General features: G+C 35.8%; 2 protein-coding genes across 2 annotated transcripts; one reads left to right on the top strand and one right to left on the bottom strand.

Annotated features, from left to right (window-relative positions):
- The first annotated feature begins 523 nt into the window (after positions 1-523).
- LOC123552525 (all trans-polyprenyl-diphosphate synthase PDSS2-like) lies at positions 524-9,105 on the top strand. Its single transcript, XM_045342243.2, has 6 exons — positions 524-830; positions 3,221-3,349; positions 3,988-4,186; positions 5,218-5,466; positions 7,015-7,146; positions 8,868-9,105. The coding sequence occupies exons 1-6, from the start codon at positions 565-567 to the stop codon at positions 9,039-9,041; spliced, it is 1,149 nt and encodes a 382-aa protein (XP_045198178.2). The 5' UTR covers positions 524-564; the 3' UTR covers positions 9,042-9,105.
- Positions 9,106-13,553: 4,448 nt separating this feature from the next.
- On the bottom strand, positions 13,554-24,508 carry LOC123552527 (eukaryotic translation initiation factor 1A, X-chromosomal-like). Its single transcript, XM_053542032.1, has 6 exons — positions 24,348-24,508; positions 21,307-21,390; positions 20,649-20,752; positions 20,135-20,267; positions 17,317-17,408; positions 13,554-15,586 (listed from the first exon to the last, which is right to left on the bottom strand). Exons 1-6 carry the CDS (start codon positions 24,361-24,363, stop codon positions 15,581-15,583), a joined length of 435 nt encoding a protein of 144 aa, XP_053398007.1. The 5' UTR covers positions 24,364-24,508; the 3' UTR covers positions 13,554-15,580.
- Between the last annotated feature and the right edge of the window lie 336 nt (positions 24,509-24,844).

Raw genomic sequence — 24,844 nt, 5'->3', positions numbered from 1 at the left:
TATAATCTATCTTCTTTCTGGAAGATCTTTCACTTTTCTTCATGAACAAAGTCACTGGATTTCGCCGTTTTTAAAAAACGTTATACAATGTAATTCCCCACTGGTAAACTCTCACTCAAGAATTTAAAATTTAGTCCATCATCAAAAGTTATTTCTGCTTTAATTTTTCTAAACTGATCCAAATTTCAATATGGCCACAGTGAAGACCGCCAAATTCAACAAAGATTTTCTAAAACGATGTGTATAGTATCGTGTCAAACAAAAACTGTAAAGTAGTCCCAGCAAAACAGCTGATTTAAACTATCGGCGGATGAATACAAAGTTATTCATGTGTAAATTTTAAGATTTATTTGACTTTCATTATGAAGAGTATTAAAGGGGAAGAAATCTTGCTTACCAAATTATTTATCCATTCTGACTATCAGAATAGAATAGAATAGAACCAAATAAAACCATAAATTATATGATCGCTGTTATATTTGTTAATTAAAAGATTTTATGACATAAAATGCTTGAAATAGTGGAATGAGAGTTACTTCCCCTAAAAAATTATGAAATGTGAGCATGAAGGTTAGTCAAGTTTTTAATCAATTTTCTCGTCATTTAGGAAGAAGAAGTAAGTTAGATATTGTCCAAGCAAGACAAATAAGTTTCTTTGATCAGTCCAAAACAAGCGATTGGAAGCAGGCTGTCTCGGAGGCGGAGAAGATAGTGGGGTACCCAACTTCGTTTATGAGTTTGAGATGTTTACTTAGTGATGAACTAGCTAATGTTGCCGTACAGATAAGAAAATTAGTGGGAACTAAACATCCACTACTAAAAACGGCAAGGTGAGTTTAGTTGTCTTGATAAATTAAGAGTTACATGTAAGTGGGGCAAGTGGTTTCAGTTTTAAAGGATCATGTTAAGCATTCGAGACCAGCCCTAGGGTAAATTTTCATTTTGGAAATTATACCTGACAGATCTATAATAAACATAGCATATATATATACGAAATTGTTCAGAAGAAGTAAAAATACCTAATACTTCCTATAATCATGATAATTGTCTTACAAAGTACAACAAACTTCAACTGTTCACATTCTATTTTCACCAAACATGAAGTCAAAAGACTTCATCTGAGCGTCTACACCTATAATTCTAGCTTTAATGTCAGTTTCCTTTGCTGATGAATATGATTCTTCCCAAAGATCCTGCAATTTACATATACCTTAGGTTGATTTGGAATTTGAGATACAGTCTAACCTGCCTTACTTGTCACCTTGAATCGGCAGTTACCTGACGTTAACGGTCAGTTTGAGACGCCCCTGATGAAATTCCCTCTATTTTATACTTTGATTTGGCGGTCACCTCCTGTCCACTGCCATCGGTCACTCAAATTGGCTTCCAAAGCCTAAAATGCCTGCATTGGACGGTCAGTGGTCAGTCCCGCAGCCATGTTTAAAATTGGATTTAACAGGTTGCTAAATTGCAAGATGTGTCCATAGCAACAGACAAGAAATCAACCACAGATGACAGGCACATGACACCGAAGTTAATCGAACGGCCAGTAGACAATAGAAGTTGTATATTTGATGTGCAATGATGACATTTTGAGAAACATGTGATTGCTAAGTTTCGCGTGACTTCACCACAAAAACGACGAAATGACATGAGCTTCTCAATTCAAACTGATAACCAAAGATGTGATCCTCTTTTTGTTACGATCAAATGGCCAGCAGTTATCAGCAATTAGCGTGTCACCTCATGTCAATTTTGTTGTTCACAGTTTGATCTCGGTTAAAAATAATACTCAATCTTTAATTAATATCATAAAATTTGTGATTTTTTTTATATTTCTTTCATCAAAATACTATTAAATTTATATGAAATTAATTTTGTTTGAAAGAAATATAATTTTATTGTAAACCACTTGATCTGTTACGGAACCTTACGGCAATCTTAGATTTTAGTGTAGACAGTAAGTTACGGCAATCTTAGATTTTAGTGTGGACAGTAAGCGTAGAGAGTAGCTTCCCTTTACCAAAATGGCGAAAATCGTAAACTTGTTTTGAAGTTGGAAAATCGTCTATAGAAATTTAGTTGTAAAAAAAGAAGCATTAGTTGTTGATTGCTAAGAAGACCATTCGTATTGCGAAGGCAAATGCACATCATTGTATCCTGGTAAAATCATAAGAGTAGAACAAAAAGGAATTGGGCCTAAAGGCTCAAGTCATGATTGAACACTGGTCAGAAGTCTGAAATATATATATACTGGCTGCCTCTCTGATCAGCGGTCACCTGGCTTAAGCAGCCAAGTTGTCTGTTTCCCCTGCCTGGCTGCTTAAGACAGGTTAGACTGTATGTTCATTTTGAAGCAATAAGTTAAGCCTATGGTTTCAGAATTTAGAGTAGATAGAAACAAAGTTCTCAATTTTTCATAGTTGTATGTCGGCATTTTGTTTGAGCAATTATTTAAGATTAGTCCAAATAATCGGAAAAAATTAGCTTTCGGTTAGTTTTGTTTTATTAGGCCATGAAAAACACAATTGTTTCCAATTTTTCATAAATGGCCCATTTTCTGTCCAGTTTGCCAGGAACCTACATATTGTAAGAATTACTTACAATCTCTTTCAGTGTGTGTACGACACACATATCTAACATAATTGTAAATAAGAGATTTTAAATCTGTGAATATGTGCGTTGGAATATCTACCCGTACGCTGGTTTGGGAATTTCCTAACAGAAATATGCAGAATAAGTTAAGATGTGACGGGACAGTGACACTCAAAAGTTATCATGCTGTCCTAAAACGTCCTATTATTTGGTCTGGGGGAGGACCTGTTGTCTTTATTCAATCTTAGACAGGTCTATGTTTGACTATTTATTATATCATCTTGTAACATTAATTTTTTTGTCAATAGATTTGAGGGACATATTAAGGAGTTTCTGGGACCACCGGTTTTCCATTTAGACAACCAAAAATTCTGTTCAGGAGTATTGAATTAAAATAAAAATATTAATTTTGATGTAATTTGTAATTTAGTCAGTTACATTCCAATGTAATTGTAGTTTAAGTAGTTATATTTGAAATCTATGTAATGGTAATTAATTAAAGGTCTCTGAAATGTAATTGTACATTAATTAATTGCATTTCGATGTAATTGACCCCATATCTGTTCAAACTTCTCACATTTGTTAGCAATATAGTGACTGCTATAGTACTTATCAATTTACACAGGGGATTTCTTGACAATGGCAAGCACAGTTTACAGACTCGAGGATTGATTGTACTGCTGATGGCTAAAGCAGCTGGAGCCATAGAGGGATCATTTGACCAACATGAGATGGTCAGTGGTATATACCCAAAGTAGGTCAGTTTTGTTTAGTAACAAATGTGAACTGCAGTTTCTGTTTATTTACCAAGTTTAATACAGTAATTGTAGTTTTGTGCTGGAGTTGTAAAATGGATATGTAAATTCAAGTCCAGGCAGTAGAAATTTCTTAGATGCTCTTGAATGTCTCCATCCCGGAAAGAGGACTTTGCTTGTGTCATTGCTTAGAACACCAGGCATGTCTTTTCAAAAAGAGCTTGGCTAAATTAGCCGGACTGCCTTTATCTTAAGATTTCTCTTTCTTTTCTGGGAGTTTTGTCTCACTCTGTTCAGATCACCCTGTGTCTCTTCTGCTAGAGGAGTAGTGGCTGCTTTTGTATGTAAACCACCTTTGAAAATGTTTATCATATTAACAATTAGTCAGGTAAAACATCATCTGCAGGAACATAGACTGTAATTTATTAGGATCATTTTGATTATACATTGTATATACAGTAGCTCTGGAGGTAACTTTTTCAATGTATCGAGATTCAAAGCTGGTAGTGTAAAAAAAGCAACAATTGTAATGTTCATTAAAGGGTGTAGAAAATGATCACACTACTTATCAATGAGTATTCTAAGATCAAGAATTATTATTATACCAGATTTATGTAAGAATTATGTTGTATTCCAGTCAAAGGCAGCTGGCAGAAATCACGGAGATGATTCACACAGCAAAACTTGTACATCAGGGTGTGATTAACCTGGACACCCTGCAGGAGAGTAATGGATCATATAAAGATATGGAGTTTGGGAACAAGATAGCTGTACTCAGTGGAGATTTTCTGCTTACCAGCGCTAGCACAGGCCTTGCTGAACTAAATAATACATTGGTAAGTGCATCAGACTGTGCCCGTTTTAGCTAGCTTTATAAATGGGCACTTTCAGTTCGGATAATAATTATTGTCCCTTCTGTGGCAATGAAATAAACACTGCCATTTCAAACTATAGTGCTAACTAGTAACAACAAAGTGTTGCATGGAACTAAGGGTACTAGCACTGGTGACCCTCCTGTATTGAAGCGTTATGGAAATATAGTGAAATGTAAAAAGTGTGATCACAGTAAATATCTTTCAGTGGGTTTTATTAGATACATCACTTATTTCTTATATTTAAACTTCTTCCACCATATAATCCAAACTAAAAATGTCTAAGATTTGCATGAGTTGTTGCAGAGAAAATGTTTGTTTCCCATAATTATGTGACAACATATCTTGTTTCCAAGTCTTCAGTCTCTTACATAGAACAAATAGATAACTGTATATTCGTCAGAAATTCAGTTAATTGACTATTGTTTAAAAAATTCAAGATTTGGTTAAAAAGCGATGTTTAACTAAATATAGACAAATATATAGTTTACAGATGGTGGTAGGAAGGCTTCATAATCATTATTTGTAAAAATGATAATGTACCGGTAATTACTTTGTTACAAAAAGAGTTTTAAGTGGTAAGGACATAGGTCAGATGGAGGAAGACCTCAGTTGCCCCTTGGGGCATCATTTCAGGCATGTGCAGGTCCTGGGTAGAATCAACAACTTAACTTAAGCCAGCTGGATGGCTTCCTCATATGATGACATAAATAGAGGGCTCTAACTTACAGAAGTGAGCAGCAAGTGATTTGAAGTTGGCAACTGTAACCACTTGGCCACTGAGATGCAAAGTTTGAGTAGCTTGAAAACTTTTTTCTGGCATTCAGTCATACACAGCTCATTACTGATAGCTATGATTGGGTGCATGTTATGGTCATGAATTTGGCTGCCATTTGAAAGTTAAGTTGTTGACTTAATACTTTCTCTAAATTGATATTGGTTTATGAATTTGAATAAATTTAAAAGAACTGCTTATTGAAAGTGTTCTTTTTTAGGTTGTAGAAATGATCTCAAAAGCTATTGGTGATATGATGTCAGCAGAGTTCACCAAGTTGCGGGACCGCAATGGCCAAATGTTACTTCCAGATACTGTGATGTTCCCAGACTGGGAGCGCCAGACGTATCTCCAGTCAGGAAGTTTGCTGTCGAGAAGTTGTGAAGCTGCCTTGGAGTTAGCGGGACATGATGATGATCTGAAACAGGCAGCTGCAAAGTTTGGTGAAAATGTTGCCTATGCCAGACAGGTATACATATATACTCTTAAATAACACATACCACAAACAGTTTTCTATTCTTTCTGTAATTTGAAAGATTTCTTTTGACAGTTTCTTAATGATCACGCATAACTGCTCAGTACCTTACCCTTTACAGCAAGGAATGCCAGTCTGGGAAAATAGTGATGAGTTTTGTATTAAGCCGAACAGTATGAAATTTTTCAGCTTGTAGAGCTTTTGTAATCACACTTCCTTTGCCTCTGCGTCTTTAAAGTTTTTCATGTAAGCAAGTTTCTCAAAAGATTTCAAATTTCACACATTTTCGGCATAATGAATTAACCTTCTCGGACAAGTTATATAACTCTAGCTTTTATTTTGTCAAAATTATGCCCCCTTTTCACTTAGAATTTCAGGTTAAAGTTTTGCATGAAAGCAGGTTTCTCATAAACTACTAGACCTAATGCTTTCAACTTCACACATGTTATGCCTCTTCATAACATAGAAATTATGGTGAAAGTTTGCATGTTAGCTGGTTTATCAGGAACTATTGTACTAAATGCTGTCAAATTCTTCATTCTAGCATAAAACTTCTGTTCTTGTCACTTTTCGGGGGTGTTTTAACAAGAGAGAAAACGTGTGTTAACAGAGAGATTCTCGCGCTCACATGCTGTTATAACACCTTTTTATATATGCGCGTTCCGTGGCAAAGCGTAAACGCATTACGGGCCCAAAACAGATAATTAAAACGGAAATGACGTCAACGTGAAAAAAACCCACGCAGATGTTCCCGCGCGTTTCATGGAATAATGACGCTAAGGGAGAATGTATTCATTTATTAGTGTTTTCTTTCGTTTTTATGCTAGAATAGCATTAGCGCATGTTCATTTCGTGTTATAACATCTTCAGAATCCATTGGGATACGTTGGTACCCTCGCCCTATGGGCTCGGGTACCAACCAATCCTTCGGGATTCTGCAGATGTTATAACACGAAAAAACATGCGTTATCCCTACATAAGTCTTTGACATCATGAAATTACCACTCTGAACCAGGTTCCTTATTATGTCTCCCACACCACTGTGGTGGGAGACATATTTATTTACTCCTGTCTGTGTGTGTGTCCGTCAATCTGTCACAAATCTTGTGTGACTCTAAGTGGAACATTTCTCATACAATCTTCACCAAACTTGAACAAAGTGTGTTTGTAAATAAGTCCTCTGCCAAGTTCGATAACTAGCCTAATCGGCCCAGACACTTTGGAATTATGGTCCTTGACCCGAAAATACTGATGCCAGAGATACAGGTCTTGGTGCATGGTTGACTCAGATACATGATGGAGGAGAAATGCCAATCTATATAGATGATTACGCAGTTGTGGGAGACATGCGCTTTTCTCAAAAGCAGCTCTAGTTTTTGACTGAATATAATGCTTTGCTATCAAATTTTGCACAAAAATTGCTTGCTTTATTTTTCCTTTTCAAGAAGTAAAAAGTAAAAATGTAGAGGCCACATGCTACTTCTGAACTGTACTTGTGTTGTAAATAACAAAATGCTGACTGGGAAGTTTTATTCCTTTTAGATGCATGAGGATATGTTACCGTTCACCAATAAAGGTATGGATGCCAACGGTATCTTATCATCAGCCCCTGTTATAAAACATACAGAGTACTTCGGACACAGCAGCATTAACCACGATTTTACAAGCGACCAGGTATGGAATGATAATGTTGCAATTTTCAGTATAAAACTTACTGTTTAAATTATGCACAAATTTTAAGGCTTTTTGTTTGAGTAGAGTAGTGAAGGTTGCTAATTTAAAAGTCTCATACTCACAGCTATGGGTTGAATATAGAAACGAATAATGTGAAAAAGCTAAATTTTGGAAGGTCATTGGTTCTACTCAGACAGCCATTAGTGTTTTTCAAAAGTAAGGGTTCTGTTTTATCTTTCTCCAACATTAAAGGGAGAATGTCAGCCATGACTTAATCAGAATAAACCAATTCGGATTTCGTCAACACTCAGACACTTTTAATCAATAGTCTGCACCCCTCTTCACTGCTAATTCTTCAAACTTTGTTGAAAGGTACACAGTACAACCTGGACCTACCTTCTCCAAAGCCCACCCACTTAGCTCAATAGAGAGACCGAAAATCTACAGATCACGGGGTCGTGAGTTTGATCCCTGGGTGGGGTGTATGATAATGGTTCTCCGTGGCGATTTGATAAAAGACGTTGTGTCTGAAATCATTCGTCCTCCACCTCTGATTCGTGTGCAGAAATTGGCAGTTACTTGCGGAGAACAGGTTTGTACTTGTACAGAATCCGGGAACGCTGGTTAGGTTAGCTGCCAACTGTTACATAACTGAAATACTGTTGAAAAATGGTGTTAAATCCAAAACAAACAAACAAACAAACCTTCTCCACTTTCTGTTTGATTAAATTTTCTTAGAGTTACATGGATTTTAGAAAATATAAGTGCAACACAAAATCAGAATATGTTTTTCGAGACCAAATTCAAGCTGGTGGTTTAATTTTGTGCAGATGAATTATTCAGTCATCACTCTTCTTTTATGCTAAAAATATATTATGTTTGTTATTGCATAATACTGACTACATACGATAAACAGCAGCTTTTTGTTATGTATGAAATCAATAAAAGTAGAGACTGGTTACATTTAAAATACCATTTGTAGAGATAAATGCTCAGTTTTTCAAAGATTGAAACACTAAAGTGGTGTCTAGAAACTGATTTCTTTCTCCTTCAGATAATCAGAGATTATGTTAAACATTTAAATTTTGTCAAAGTTTCTTTATATCAGAACTTTGAAATTTTGAGATTTGATTTGTAACCGTATTCGTATTAATCTATGTATGATTTACCTTTGCTTCACATGTTTTAGTTAGATTATTTGTTGGGGAAAAAAACACCTTTTAATCATTTGATGTATCTCTCAGTATTTTATAAGCGAGGCACTACATTTTTGCTTGTAACAAAAGGTCACATTTATGAACACGATATTGTGTTGTAATATAGGACAGGTACAATTAGCAGAAGTGTAATTATGTGGATGTGCAGTGCTATTTGTGCCCTACCAGGAATGTGAGTTAGTAACCATTGTTTAGGTAATTTACAGCAAATCATCTATCAGTTGAGAGGCCACAAGTTTGATTCAGTGGTACAGCATATATTCTTCCTGTCTGTTTGACACAACGCTGCCTGTCTAAAGTCATTCATTTTCCCTCTGAGTCAGGTGTGGAAGTTGTCATTTACTTGCACAGAACTAGGTAGCACTGATACAGATTTCATGAACACTGGTTAGGTCGACTGATGCTTGTGCATAACTGAAATCCATGTAAGGTTAATAAATGGTGTTTAATCCAAAAGTCAATCAATCATACAAACAAACAAAAACCAATTAAATTCTGTTTCAGATCATCAGTACAGTTAAACAGAATGGTACAGCTATAGAATGGTGTAAACAGAAATGTGGAGAATATGGACACACTGCAATAGACTGTCTCGAGTGTTTTAAACCCTCAGACGCTAAAAACGCTCTCACTAAAATAGTGCAAGCTACAACAAATTTCAAATCATCAAAATCTTGACATACATCTATATTTTATCATATTCTTTTATGAAATTTTCATGAATAAATTAAATGCTATCGAATCTATAGTTTATTGTCCAATTTCCCAGTATTAAGAAAATCTAGTACAAAAATTGTCCACTTTGCACTGTCAAGTCAAAGAAAATTGTTCAGTGCTGTTGTATTGGTACGGTATTTTTTCAATGGAATAGTCACACCATCTGTTAACAGCAGCATCTACTCCTCTAATAATGCCAAGTACTTTGAATTTGACCAATTTAATATGGTAACCGATATTTTACCATTCAAGCTTGCATCAACTTTCTGTCACATTCCTCTCCGATGAAGTGGAGTCTAGCGAGTTTCACAAACAAGCAGTTTAACCCTTACCATGCTAGAAACGACTGATTCAGTGATTCTGCCTTTGTGATCAGTAGATCTTGATCAGCCTGCACATCCATGCAGTCTGATCAAGATCTGCACTGTTCGCAATTCATACAGTATATTTTCGGTAAATACCCCTTTTAACAGTTAAAAGTGCTGTCAAAATTGAAAGATGGACAGTTCATTATAGAAATTTAGCAGGGTAAGGCTGACTCATAAGTTCTGCACATCGCCTTGATGAGGTGATCATTTGACCCAAGTTTGATGAAAATCGTTCAAGAAGATATAGAGTGGACACAAAATGGAAGGTTAAAACTTTTCACCCTAAGTTGTGATCTTGACCTTGAGCCAGCATGGCTGACTTATGGGTTCTGCACATCGCCTTGATGAGGTGATCATTTGACCCAAGTTTGATGAAAATCCTTCAAGGGGATTAGGAGATATAGAGTGGACACAACTGGCCTTCCAATCCTGAGGTCGGGGTTCGATCCCCGACAGCTACTCGGGAATTTTCAGAAACGCTTTTCAGTGTTTCCCACCCAACTAGAGGTGTACTGGTCAGGAACCCAGGCAATCCTTGCGTGTATCAGTGCTATACACTGGGCACGTTAAAGAACCAGGCTGTCTATTCGAAACGAGCTAGGCTAAGTTAGCCGGATAAGCCTGTATCTGATTTCTGATCTCTCTGTCGTGGGGGCTTTGTCTCACTCTGTCCCTCTGGTCAGATCGCTCTGTGTCTGTACTAGTAGAGGATGAATTATGCGCCCTGTGTGGCTGCATTTGAACTATGTAAAGCGCCTTGGGCGCTATATAAATCAGGTATGATTCAATGTACAACGCCAGTGAATATACTATGTGTAAAATTAGGCGTTTAATCAAATAAAGCAGTTTCAGTTTTTTGCAGTTTCAAAATGGAAGGCTCAAACCTTTGACCTTGAATTGTGACCTTGACCTTGCACCGACAAGGCTGACTCATGGGTTCTGCACATCGTCTTGATGAGGTGATCATTTGACCAAAGTTTCATGAAAATCCTTCAAGGGCTTTAGGAGATATGGAGCGGACATGAAAGTGTTAAGGACAGATGGAAGGACGGAGACCATTCCTATAACCCCCCACCACTTGTGGCGGGGGATTAATAAAATTATGAAATACTTCGAAATCATTAATATTTGTTCGTGTGTGTTGGGGTGTGCTAATTTTCATGGATTTCACACATTGCAACGACCAAGTAAAACTATTCATTTTATGTTCAAAAGTTGAAATCCACAAATTCATATCCCAACAGAATAGTCATTTTGGCCGTAACAAAATTTTATTCCGACAAATTTTACCGGTACTAATTTAACAGCAAAAAATATTTAGCCTTTTCAAGGACAGTTTCTAGTAAGCAGTAAATTTATCACAAAGGTACTTTATTTTTTGCTCTTGTTCCAGGAATGTAAAATTCTAAGACTAAAATTAGCAAACCATTGAAACCATTGAGTTAGCATCTGTAAATCACAGTGACTGTTCATTTTCAGTTGGTCTACCTCCTCATCTACAACTTCAACATGTGGATAAACAATATTCCAGTTCCATCAATACTATACACATGCTGGTAATGACATACAGGATGAAATACTTTCTAACCTGAACTTAGCAGCCAGACAATGCAGTGAAACAATCCAACTGCTTAAGGAAAGTTGAAACTATAACGACGAGATAAAGAAACGCCTCATCGAAAGCTGGTGTTATTTTCGTTTACATAGTTTCAACTTGTTGGGCAATGTCAGAAATGTACATGTACTCTGACCGACAAACACAGTCAACCGAAACTCAGTGGATTTTATTCAGCCCATTGTTAAATTCATGAACCTGCCGATGATTTCCTTATGCAGCTTGTGTGTGTCAACCATGTGGTTTTACTGAGCAACTTTTTACACAGGTTCATGTGTTTGTCAACATATGACCAGATTTCCTGACAGTTTTTGATTATGCCGAGGCTAAATTTTAGAAAGGGTCAAGTTTTGGCCATGCTCGAATGTGGGCGAATGCAAGAACAAGTCGCTAGACATTTTAACGTCTCTCATTTGATAATATTGTATCTTATTTGATGTGTCAGAGACATGTGAACACTTGTTGATAGGGTAGACCATGTGTAGGACAATTACATACATTACCGTGGACGGCAGTTAGGTCAGCCTCAGCCTGCCAACATTGAGAAACTGATAGCAGCACTTCTATCAAGAGTGGGTCAGAATCATATGGTATCTGCTACATCCATGGTGCAGGTCCATGGGGTGATGTCTTGCAACTGTGGTTGCCAGTAGAATTGGCCACATTAGCTATCATCGCCGCTACTGATTGTATCGGTGAAATTCCTCTGACCAGTGTATTGAAATTGAGGATTTGAAGCATAATGCGACCATGCTATCTAATTAACCAACAATTCTTTTAAATCATCAGATTTGCAAAAGGAATTTTTCTTTTCTAGTTTTGAATCATGGTTTAATAGCAAAAGATTGTACAATGAGTTTGAATGTGTCGTTTACATTTCTCGTCAGTGTAGATGCCTGTCCATAGGACACTGGTGCCTTTAAACCCATTTTTGTCACTGTACATTGTTTTATATGACTAGGTGAAATTTAATATTTTTAAAATACATCCAACATAAACTTTTAACCATTTTATGTGTATTTTTAACCCAGTCAAGGATTATAACTGTGGTCTTGCTTAGTGGAATTCCAGACAGAATACCAGGTGCACTAGGGTGTTGACAAGGTTTGCCTATTAAGTGGCCTGGTTTTTGAGTCGGCTAAAGGCTGAAAGCCTTTTGACGAGTCCTTGCTATCCAACGATTCTCCAAATGGACCAAATAACACAGTGAAGGGATGTAGTTCCATTAGATTACTCAAACTTCAAACAGTTCACTGCATGAATGAAGTTAAGTTGTGTCAATTCCCTTTGCTATGACCAATATACTATGTAATCTGTCATATTTATGACTTGTAATTGTGCAATTCTCGAATGTAACTCATTAAGCATAAATGTGCATTTTAAGAATTGCGCAGGCTTACAAAGCTTGGGTAACATCCAGCGAAAGACAAAAAATAGTTCCAGCAGGGCTCCAGATAAGATGCGTATTAGCGTAAATTACGTATAGAAATAATGCAAATACGCATGTCTAATAATTTCTAAGCGTATAAAAACGTATATAAAATTACAGAAACGCACACAATGCTTTTTTAAAAACAAAATCTGAATCGTCTGGATGCGTTAGGTAACATAGCCGATCAGCCTTAATTCTCCCACATTGAACGTAAACACGCATCGTATGATTTCTATAAACTTTGCGTGGGTTGAATTTTGCAGTCAGTAAACGGATAAATTATCGGAAGAAGAAGCTCTTACTGGTTTGTTTAGTTACTACTGATATTAAAAATGATTTTAATTCTTATTTTTCGAGAAATAAACAAATCGGCGAAACATTAAATTGTATTTTCTTGTAGTTTTTGAAATCGAAAGTAGATCGTCTATGTTTGGCGAAACGAAACAACTTTTTTATGGAAAGATTTAAATAAGAGGTAATTTAACCGTAAACTTCAATGTCAGATATTGCCAATTGCTGCTAAATGTCTTCTTATCATCACAATTTGTAAAATATATTGTTCAAACTGGAGAAAAGTGTAATCGTATCCGGATATAATATTTTCGGTAAATATCGAGCTGTGTTATGAAATTTTAAGAAAAAGACTAAAAACAAACTGAAACTGGTAGACTATACTGTCAGTACATCATTCATTAGCCGACTCAGGCCATTCAGGCCTTTGATTTTTACTGCTGATGTCCCAGTTTCAAACTTTTCTGAGATTTCATTGAGACTGGGCCAATATTGCAACCTCTAGGAGTCTTAACAGTAAATTTCTTGGTCACAAACGACACACAAACGGGGTGATCACAATAGTTCATCTTGTGCACATTGTGCTCTGGTCAGCTTAAATTTTTTTTTTCAAGGACCATGACTCATTTCAAAAGCTGTAAAGATACCAGCGTAATCAAAATAGGTCCCAATGAATTATGAAAAATGTAACAAAGTCAGCCACTCTTTTCAATTACCTTGAGAAAGTACAAATTACGCCAACTTAGACAAAGTAAAAGTAAACAATGTTTAAATGGAAATGTTTTATTAATTTTTATTGATGTTCAAAATTTTTAACATTTTTTTTCTCTCGGAGAACAATATCAATTTGAAATATCTTTCTTTTTTTCTTGTTTTTTTTTTCATTTAAATGATGGAGATTATTTGACATGACATAATTGAGAAAACAAAGACCAGAGAACCCAGATATTTAAATAAAGTTTTGCAGACTTAAGACAAAACAATAATGAAACAAAGAGGCACAAAAAGCTACACATATTTGGTTTACATCGTTGTAGACCTGTGAACCATTATTTTGATTAACTTTGTGTACTGAGAAAACTTAACACACTGTATATTGAGAAAATCTTAACATTAAGTATACTGTCAAAACCTTACAAAAAGTACATGTATATTGAGAAAATCTTAATTGTGAGTCCTATTTTCAATCTACTACTTTGTGATAGCTTCTTTAAATACATATTACCGGTAATTACTTCTAAAATATCTCTAAGGCCAAAATGTTTTAAATCAAATGAAATCAACTGTTAGAAATTACTTGACTCTACATGAAGCATTTGTAATATTGTCAATTTAACAATGTTAAACATCAAGTTTTTCAATGACATATTCGTATTAAATAAAAACTTTTACAAAACACAATAAATAATAGCATTTTTTTCATTATCTGCATTAAATTTTTTTACATTTCCACATGAACTGACCCAAATGATTGTTAATCTAAAACTAAGAAGAGCTTTTTAACCATATGTTGTAATATTTACCCGGTATGCTAGCTACTGAACCTCTTACGTAGAAACTATTTACTGATACAGACAATGGACAATCGAGAACTAATATTATCTGATACTCGTGTTTTACAGACCGCATTTCAAAGCACTGTTGAATCAACAGATTTTTAACAACTTCAATAATAGAACATGATTTTTAGAAACAAGTCAAAACTACTGTCCCTCTGTCTTGGTATTTGGGGACAAAACTTAGGCCTGTTACCCTCAGCTGATCGACCCATAGCAACAGTTTGAAAGTTATTCCCGAAAGGCCATTACCTAGATACAGTTCTCCAAATGACCATTAAACAAATACATGCTTTTATAAACATTTTCAAGTATTACAACAGTACTGGTTCTCCTAACATGGATTTAACAAATAATAATAAATTGAACATCACGCAACATCATTCATTCTTCTTGTGTACAGATTCTTTAAGAGAAGTTGATAACTTTTTGTCCCATAACTCTGTTTAAACTGCATAAAGGGCAGATACTGTATTACAGTAATTAAGTAAAATGCATTCTGAAAAATACTTGACCTTCTAAGAGTCAATTCTTGATTTATTTTCTTGATATTACTTACAACTAGAGCTGCTTTTGAGAAAAGTGCATGTCTCCCACAACCGTATTATCAGCCTTTCAGTGCTTTGATTATCAAAATAATTCCGAAGTGCCTGGGCCGATTTGGCTAGTTATCGAACTTGGCCGAGGACTTATTGGCAAACAAATTTTGTTCAAGTTTGGTGAAGATCGGATGAGAAATGTTTGACTTACAGTGCGGACAAGATCTGTGACACAAAGATACACGAGACAGGAGTAAATTAATATGTCTCCCACACCAGGTGGGAGACATAATTACTATTTCCCTGATATGGAAATGCAGCCTGTATTCTATTTAATACATAAATGTTACCAGCCAGACAGAAGTATGAGTACACACACACACACACACATAAATGGTTTATATCTATCTGCAACATGTGTATATCAATTATTAATCCTTCACAGCCTAGGTTTACATCTTTAACACAATAGAAACCATTGTGTTAGACACATTGTATAATCCCTTATGAAAATCACAGTAGTATCCATATACTATCTCTGTTCAAGTCAAATGTCTGAAAGACTTACTCATGGAAGACTTAATTCTAAGTCTTCTAAAAATTTATTAACTGTCCTATTCTATATACAAAATGTTCCTGATTCCAAGCATTCTTTTTTTTCCACAGCATTCATACACAATGACTTTACATCCAACTTCATCATATCTGAAAAAGATGGTATTAAGTTTCAATCATCATTCTTTTAAACTGTGAAAAAAACTAGAAATACATTTTGCATGCCCATGGGCAGAATGTCAAGCCCGCCAGCTGTCTAAAAAAAGTAACATTTATCATACCATTTGGCGGTGTCAGAACTGATTTACATTAGCACCTGTATTTGCATATGGAATTTTTTGACCATTAATGAACAATAATCTATATAATATAAGTCCACACAAAACTCCTTACCAGATAGAGATAGGTCAAAATACACATAAAAATTGGATGCAACATGCATGTTGTACCACAGAAAAGTAGTCTCAATTTATCCCCACGGCCAGTAAAAAAAAGTTACAATATAAGCTATTTATAGTAACAACAAAAGGAAGTAATTCTAAAAAAAACAAGGTTGCCTCATGGTGCTGAACACATGTGCCAAGTTACATCAATATCCTCTGATGAATGAAAAAGACATGCTCCAGACAATGTCATTCTTGTATCTGACCTTTGGCCTCTAAGTGTGACCTTGACCTTAGACCTAGTGACATGGTTCTTGCACATGGTGAACATTCATGCCAATTTACATCAAAGTCCCACCATGCATGAAGAAATGTTCCAGACAAACTTCAATTTGACCTTTGACATCCAACTGTGACCTTGACCTTTAAGATAGGAACATGGGGTTTGGCTTCACACTCCTTATTGAGGTAAACATTCATGCCAAATATAAACACATTTGGTCCATGCATGTCAAAATTATGGTCCAGACAAATTTCAATTTGACTTTGGCCCCCAACTGTGACCTTGACCTTTGAGATAGGAACATGGGGTTTGCGCATGACACTCCTCATTGAAGTTAACATTCATGCCATATATCAAGAAGATCAGTCCATGCATGTCAAAGTTATGGTCCGGACAAAATAGGACGGACGCACGCATGCACAGACATACATCAACCGGCCAAATGTGACAACTAAGTCAAGCTCACCGCAAGCGAGCTCGACAAAAATGATTAGAGTACATGTTTGTTTTGTATTTGTTTGGTTCAATGTCGCATAGTAATTCCTGCTTTTCATGGTGAAGGATGACCTCGGGTGCCTCTCTGGGTATTATTTCATCACGAGCAGGCACCTGTGTATGACCACCGACCTTCCGTAAGTCAGCTGGATGGCTTCCTCACATGAAAGTTTATACATCCCAAGTGAGACTCAAACCCATATAGCTGAGGGACAAGTGACTTGAAGTCTATGACCTCAATCACTCTGCCATGGTGACTTCTTAAAACAAAACTGAGTCTTCATGTAAGACTTTCGGCAGTCAAAGTCTAACGGTCTTATTTGTTTGTTAATTGGACTTAAAGTCACGCAGTCTCAGCTGGGCAGAACAACCAATCTTTGAAAGCCTGCTGGAAAGCTTCATCACATGAAAAAAGTGTAAATGGAACATTTGAACCTACAGCAAAATGGGGAGTGATTCAGAATTGGTGACCTTAAACACTTGACCATGGACGCTTCTCTACCAGTCTTGGATTCCTGGTAAAAATTGGGAGTGTGTTGCGGGGAGGTTAAATCAAGCACTTGTGTTGCTTTTTTGTTAGAAAGAAAATCTTTAAGTTTCTACTCTCCAGTGTTGGCTGTAGCAGAAAAAGAACCATCATACTCGTGACACTCCCTCTAAAGTATTCCACAACGGCAATATACATTATATGTACAATGTACTTTGATGTAACAACTTACGTCATCAATTTCATCATCTGATCCATCAAAGTCGTCAAATGTGATGTTGTCTCCCTCCTGGTCTCCATCATCAACATTCTCATTAATACGAGCTGAAAAAAAAGAAAACAATGTTATTTTAAACCACTACCACCCATGCTAGAAATGCCAGTACATAAATCAGAATTAATCTATATCATCAAAAGAATTTAACATATTCTTTATTTTAATTTGTGCAAATTAGGCTTACCTTGCTCTATAACATACTTCTTTATTTGTGAAATTACTGCAGAGAAAGCAACATTAACAAAAGAAGATCAAAACTTTGCTGCACCTTTGTACATGCAAATATGAGCTACAGAATCGTACCTCTAAAGCCTCTCCTAAATTTTTATGAGGAGTCCTGCTTCCAAAAAATTAAAAATAAAGCTTAACAAAAACCAGATCTTCTTGTGTTTAATATCACACTGACAAATAAGTCATACGGTGACTTTCGAGCTTTTGATGGTGAAGAAAGAAACAAGGTGCCCCTCAGGTCATTTTTACAGGCATGGAAGGGTACCTTCGTAGAACCACTGAACTACAGAGGCAGGCCTCGATCTTGACGGTAGCCCGGTAGCCCGAGGCTACCAGTTTTTCAGACGGACTACCGAATTTCCCAAGCTGGGTAGTCCGTCGGGCTACTAAGTTTTCAAACATGTTAATAATAAAAGCGTGAAATTTCACCGATTTATCTGATGTTTCCTTTTAAATGACAACGATATTTTCGGTCCGCATAACACCGGTCGGCCATTTTTCCGAAATTTAAATCCCTTAATTTTCACAATAATTACAAAAAGAACTTCATGAATCTGAAATGTACATCTTAAATACTAGCTTTCGTATATTTATGCATGAATTGATGTCTTCAGATTTGCAATATATAAAGTAACTTTACAAAATTCAGAAATTACATCCCTAAAAATTACCTGGATTGACTGGAATTTACCCGCGAATCGTAAAGATATCAAAACGTCATGCCAGTAATTTTCCATTCCACGAGCACGTGCGACCTATCGTATCGCCGTTACTTAAATGTTTATCGACACGTACACAAAAAACGCTTGTAGTGCATTCATTTTTTAATATAATCGCTTCAAATTTTCAGCACCGCTTTAGAAATAATACAGTTTGAATTCTATAACGATTTTAATATGATGTCGACAGAAATGTAGGCAAAATTCTATAAAAACGATCAAAGTTTCATACAATTATTTGTAAAATTTCAAACAGCGCGATCTTAATTATTTATTTATTTCTAAAGTAAATAAATAATACATACTATGGTCATAAAATTCAGACTTTTGACAAGGAAGTACAAAAAACAGAATTAAAAAATCTTAAATAATGAAAAAGCGGCAGCAATTTAAATACATCGAGTAAAACGATTTTGGCAAACAGATTTCTGCAAGTGCGGATGAATAGGTTACGGGACCTCGTGAACGTAAATAAAAACAATGATTATTTTAAAATAAAGCAGTATGATGTCGCTGTGGTTTTTAATAAGTTTAATAAGTAAATGAATCTTTGTACATGTCTTTTTTGACTCGACACTATGTCAGATATTCTTTTCAAACAATTATGTAAATTCCTTGAGGGCAAATAGGTCACAGAGGTAGGATATCTACTATTATCGCTTGACACATTTACCTGTCAGTTTATACGGGATATTGCATTCGCTTTTAAAAAAAATTAAAGAAGATACTTTTTTACTGATTTCTTCTCAGCAATTTAAAGAACCGAGGCAGTACGATCAGACAGTGATGTGTCACATGGCGCGAAAAAATGACGTAATGCCATGACAATCTCGGGCAACTAAACCCCTTTGATCTCCACTTTAGATGCCATGATACCGACACACTTCTTTTAGCTCTTTGAGGGGTTTTAATTGATGATGAAAACAAGGCCAATTACTTGTTTATCAACAGAATAATTACCGATAATTGTTAATGTTTTTTTTTCCGCTTTAAACACGGGTGGGTTGATGATGATTATAGACATTATTGTGTCCACGTCGCCCCGGACTGTGATAATAGGCTACATTTACTTGATCATAATGCAAAAAAAACAAATACCGACCTACCGACCCTACTTCTTTTTGGCCATGCCACCAGAAACACAACATTTTTTGGGGGTTGGGGGCAGGGGGGTGGGGGTGGGGCTAACCAGGCTGAACGATTATTGTACTTAAATTTGAACAGCTACACTATATTTTAAAGGCCCTTGCTAAAAAAAGTAAGTTTTAGAAGGGTAGTGCAAATTTGAACCCCACGCCTGGCATATAACTAGATACTGGTATAGGTCTTACTTTTTTTCTACAGTTTTCTCCCATAATTTCTGTCTGCTAGTTACTTGAATATTGTAACATGGTTATCCACTTACGTTGGCTTAGCCTGCCCATGGATAGTGTGGGTAGGTTTGTTGCCTACCATTTAAATAACTGAATGTTGAATCAAGCATAAACTAAAATACATCAAATTTATAAACAAAATGATTTCGGGCAATTAAAAATGTTTTCTGGCAAATGGTTTTCTTAACTTACTTGCCTGAAAGGACAATTGCTGAAAAAAAAATTAAGGTGAAGACTGTAATATATTTTTCTCTTTTCTAAAACGGGACTACCAGAAACCTGGTCGGGCTACTTGATTTCACAAGTTGGTAGCCCTGCTGGCTACCAGCAAAAGTAGGTTAAGATCGAGGCCTGCAGAGGCCCCTCAAACACCGGAGAAAAGGCAAGTAAAACACCTCCACATATTTATAAGTTTTATGATATTATGCTATCTTAATGTTAACCAAATACCTGATTCTGGCAGTTCTCCGTATGTTTTCAGATTTCTAGCCTCATCTGGTGTATATTTCAATATCACATCGGCCTTAGCATCCTGGTAATCTCGCAACCCCAGCAAAATAATGTCTCCAGAATTTATCCAAACCTAAGCATTAAAAAATGATCGTCAGAATTAAAAACTTGTATCTACACTAAAACTTTTTAACTGAACAGCCTACTTACTTACATAAAGTGACATGGAATGATTATGAAAGGAATTATGAAAGAAATCACATTTCTACATTAGAATCCACTTAATTATCGCACAGATCAGTCGGACAGATACCGGTAATCAAAATGAAGTCAAAACACAAAATCCAAAGAGGCAATACTGTTCTTTCAACATCACAATATATTCAATTGTTTTGATAAAGACACTTCAAATAAGGAGAATGTGACAATGATATTAGCTAAAATGGCAGTATTTATATTGGAGTGACATACAATGAAAAACTTAAAAACATTAATGTGACTTATTGTCCATTACCTTTTTCCTTAATTTTCCTCTAATGTGACACAATCTTTTAACACCATCAAAACACATAGCTTCTAATCTTCCATTGCCAAGCATCTTTGTAACTTGAGCATATTCTGTAAAACAAGACAAGATGTCATAAATTGAACCTGGAAATACCAAGTTTCCTTAATATTGTGGAATAACTATGGCAGACAATAGAAGTGACAGTCACTAGTTTGACTACCAGTGTTTTACCAGCAGGGATCAATTACTATAATTTTTATGGCTACTAGTCAAAAACCAGACTTCCAAATTTTTGACTCACATGGTTAATCAAGCCAGTTTAGCCAGTATATATTAAGTGAATCCAATAAGCAGATCATTAAGATGACATACATGGGGTAACTAATATATGTTAAGTTATAAATAGGTTATACATGTAGATAACTTACTGACCTTCTAATGAATAAAGTTAATGCTTTCACTTCACTATAGCTGTTACTGCAAAACTTAATTTCATTAGAAGGTCGAGAAATGATCTTAAAGCCATACAAATAAAGTCAGAGTGGGTATAAATATTGTATCTAAAATATCTATGTGACGTCAAAACTGAAATGTTACTTAAATTCTTAGTAATATTCTACTAATCACATAGGCTAAATCACATAAAGAATAGACAACAGCTGACCTTGACCATCATCTTTAAACACCAATTCCCTCTTTTCTTTTTCGTTTTCGTTCTTCCCTCTCCTGCGATTTTTACCTCCCTTTCCTGAAATGTTATACATAAAAAATTTGATATCAAGTATTATTTAATCAATCCTCCACTACAAGGCTTAATGTTCAAACAAAAGCACAGGTCTGATGAAAGAACATCTAAAAGACATTGACAACAATGAATCCTAGGAGATTCCTGCAGATATTATAACAGGAAATAAACTGTGTTACATTATTCTAACATAAAACACGTAAAAAAGCTAAAAAAGGAATTCTTAATGGTGAATAGTTGACCGACGTCGTCATACTGCTGGATACAGAACCAATTTACATAAAAGGTAAATCATCTTTACTGAACATTAGTCTGGATATCAGCTACAACCAGAATTCGAACCCTGATTCATGGCTTTTTTTAGTCCAATCTGATAGTCGCTGTGTCTTTAACTCCCTTGAAATTACTCTCAAACTTGATTTAATTCTGCATTATAGTGTTATTAAACATTTCGCCATGGATGATATATTTAAAAATAATAAAAAAAGTTATTTTTAACAGCACATAATCACCTTGTTTACAAACTCTTACTCACCTGTTAAAACACCCTTTGATAATGTCAATGACAGCAAGTAGGAAACAAAATAAGTACCTCATAAATTATCAGGGCACCAACATTAGAGAGCTTCAATGTGATGGATTTACAGACAATTTGATAAAGCTGTATACATATGTTGCTAAGAAGAAATTAAAAACAGACAAAAAATGTTTAAATATTGCTACCTTAGATAAACAAAATATGATAAATTATAGGGGTGTAACGATACATCGAAATATCGATGCATTGCGATACTGGGTGTCCCGATAGTATGCATCGATAGAAAAGTCACGATCCAATAACAATCGCCGATAGTTCCTTCCACAATCGATAGTTTCGGTCTGCAACACTTTCAGGACGACTCACAGACTTTCAGGAATCAGTTCCAAGGGAGATAACATCATGCCAAAGGTTCTGAACTCGTTCTAATTCTTTTTTCTTGGTCTGCAACACTTTCAGGAGGGCTTGCAAACTTTCAAGAATTAGTGCCAAGGGAGAAAACACCATCCCATTAATCCCTACGTCTTTTCAAAACATTCAGAACTGTTTGCGACACTTTCAGGAGGACTTGCAGCCTTTCAGGAATCTATGTCAAAGGAGATTTTATCACGCCAAAGATTCTTTACTCATTCTAAATAATTTTTCTTGGTCTGCGACACTTTCAGGACTCGCAGACTTCCAGGAATTGGTGCCAAGGGTGAAAACACCGTCCAAGTAATCCCTTTGTCCTTTCAAAACATTCAGAACTGTCTACGACACTTTCAGGACTTGCAGCCTTTCAGGAATCTATGTCAAGGGAGATTATATCATGCCAAAGATTCTTTACTCATTCTAAATAATTTTTCTTGGTCTTGCGACACTTTCAGGACTCGCAGACTTCCAGGAATTGGTGCCAAGGGTGAAAACACCGTCCAAGTAATCCCTTTGTCCTTTCAAAACATTCAGAACTGTCTACGACACTTTCAGGACTCGCAGCCTTTCAGGAATCTATGTCAAGGGAGATTATATCATGCCAAAGATTCTTTACTCATTCTAAATAATTTTTCTTGGTCTTGTGACACTTTCAGGACTCGCAGACTTCCAGGAATTGGTGCCAAGGGTGAAAACACCGTCCAAGTAATCCCTTTGTCCTTTCAAAACATTCAGAACTGTCTACGACACTTTCAGGAGGACTCGCAGACTTTCAGGAATGTAGATTGGGAATTTTTGCATTAATTTTGGGAAAAATACATACTTTTTGGCATTGGGAATATAGCCGAATAACGGCTATAAAAACGGCCGAAAAAAAACCTGTGACCATTAACTTATGGCGAAACCCCATTTGGTTAACTAACCAGTATCAAACCGCAACATCTCGCACAGCCTCTCGTGAGAAACTGATGACGTCATGCAACAGTTAAGAGCACGTGGTTATTTTTGAAACTCAAGATCAGAGTTTTACCTATTTGTGAATTTAATTTAATCGTAAACATAACCATGTTAGATAAAATTCATAAAAAACACCTTAGGTTTAAACTCTCAGAAAAGGTCAATAAATAACGATTCTGTACCGCCTATTGGTTTTCAAAATGAAGAGTACCCTGATCAGGTGACAATTGCAATGGCGGACAAAATATTGCAGACAGGGGTATCAATTTGAAACTTGTGTGTATAACTTGTGTTCAAATTATGTTGCATGGACTATTTTATGCCAGATCAAAAGGAAAATGAATTAGAAATATTTTTAAGTAAAAGGTGAGTCCATTGCATTTCATTTGATGAAATTATAGCATGACAGACTTCCGGCAGGATTCCTTTCAGCTCAGAGATCCGAAGCAGCATATAAACATCTCTCATCTGAAATTTTTTAGCTACAGTCGACCCAGCTGTAAATGGGTACCAGCAAATTGCTTGGGGTAAGGTATAATTGGTTTTAACTGTTCTTAAAATAGGGTCGCTCAAAAGCTCTGTAGGGCTTATTTTCATATGCTTATTTTAATTGTTTCACAAAGCGACGGTAAATAAAATTTACCTTACATTTAGTATGATTTACAAAGTTAATCTGAGAATATGAGCATTAGCACTTCCTTATTAATGAAAAAAGTAATCAAATATTTTGTACTTTTATACTGTTCTTGTTGTACCCCGATCGAGGTATGTTACCCCACAAGAGGTATAATTTTACCCTGATGGGGAGATGTGCCCAGCCTGTTAAGTTTCCATCCCTTCTGAAAATCTGGTCATTTCAATGTTACAGAACAAGTTACTGATCTTGGCTATAATTCAACCAAGCCGACATCACTATTACTGATACATTTAGCAACAAACCAGTAAGGTATTACCATATGTCAAAAATTTAAGAACAAATTTTATCAATTCAGGTTTATGAGACCAGGTTTTCAAGGGCAGTTTCACAATGAGACGTCTTTATTCCGACGTTTACCTTTATTTTTCGGCATGACTGTCTTACTTCAGTTACTTTTCTATAAATAAACAATTCTTCTTTTTGATTTGATTAACAACGTATTTCACAACTGCGAAAAACGTGAAAAATATTGCGCTGGAAATTCAACAGGAAGTTAACAGCCTTCTGGGTGAATTGGTGTAAATTTTATCGAATATGATATCTCCCTACATCGCTGTCATCTCGATTTACAGTCAACTCGTCCCCTAGTCAACTCGTCCCCCAGTCAACTCGTCCCCGATTTGGTCATTTCGTCCCCCTCGGCGATTTCAAATTGGTCATTTCGTCCCCCCTTTTCGGCCCCCCTTTTTAAAACGTATTTTTGAAAAAAAAATCAAAGTATAATAAATTAAGACGGTTTTTTCTTTCAAATAAGTATATTTTATGCTAAAAATGTACATAAGTTTTCGTTTGTTTTAAGAACTTTTTTGCTTTAAAAAATCGATTTAACAAGGAGGATTTTCTGGGTTTTTTTC

The sequence above is a fragment of the Mercenaria mercenaria genome, chromosome 4, assembly GCF_021730395.1.
Source record: "Mercenaria mercenaria strain notata chromosome 4, MADL_Memer_1, whole genome shotgun sequence".
Lineage (NCBI taxonomy): Eukaryota > Metazoa > Mollusca > Bivalvia > Venerida > Veneridae > Mercenaria > Mercenaria mercenaria.
This window is presented reverse-complemented; position numbering and strand designations above follow the sequence as displayed.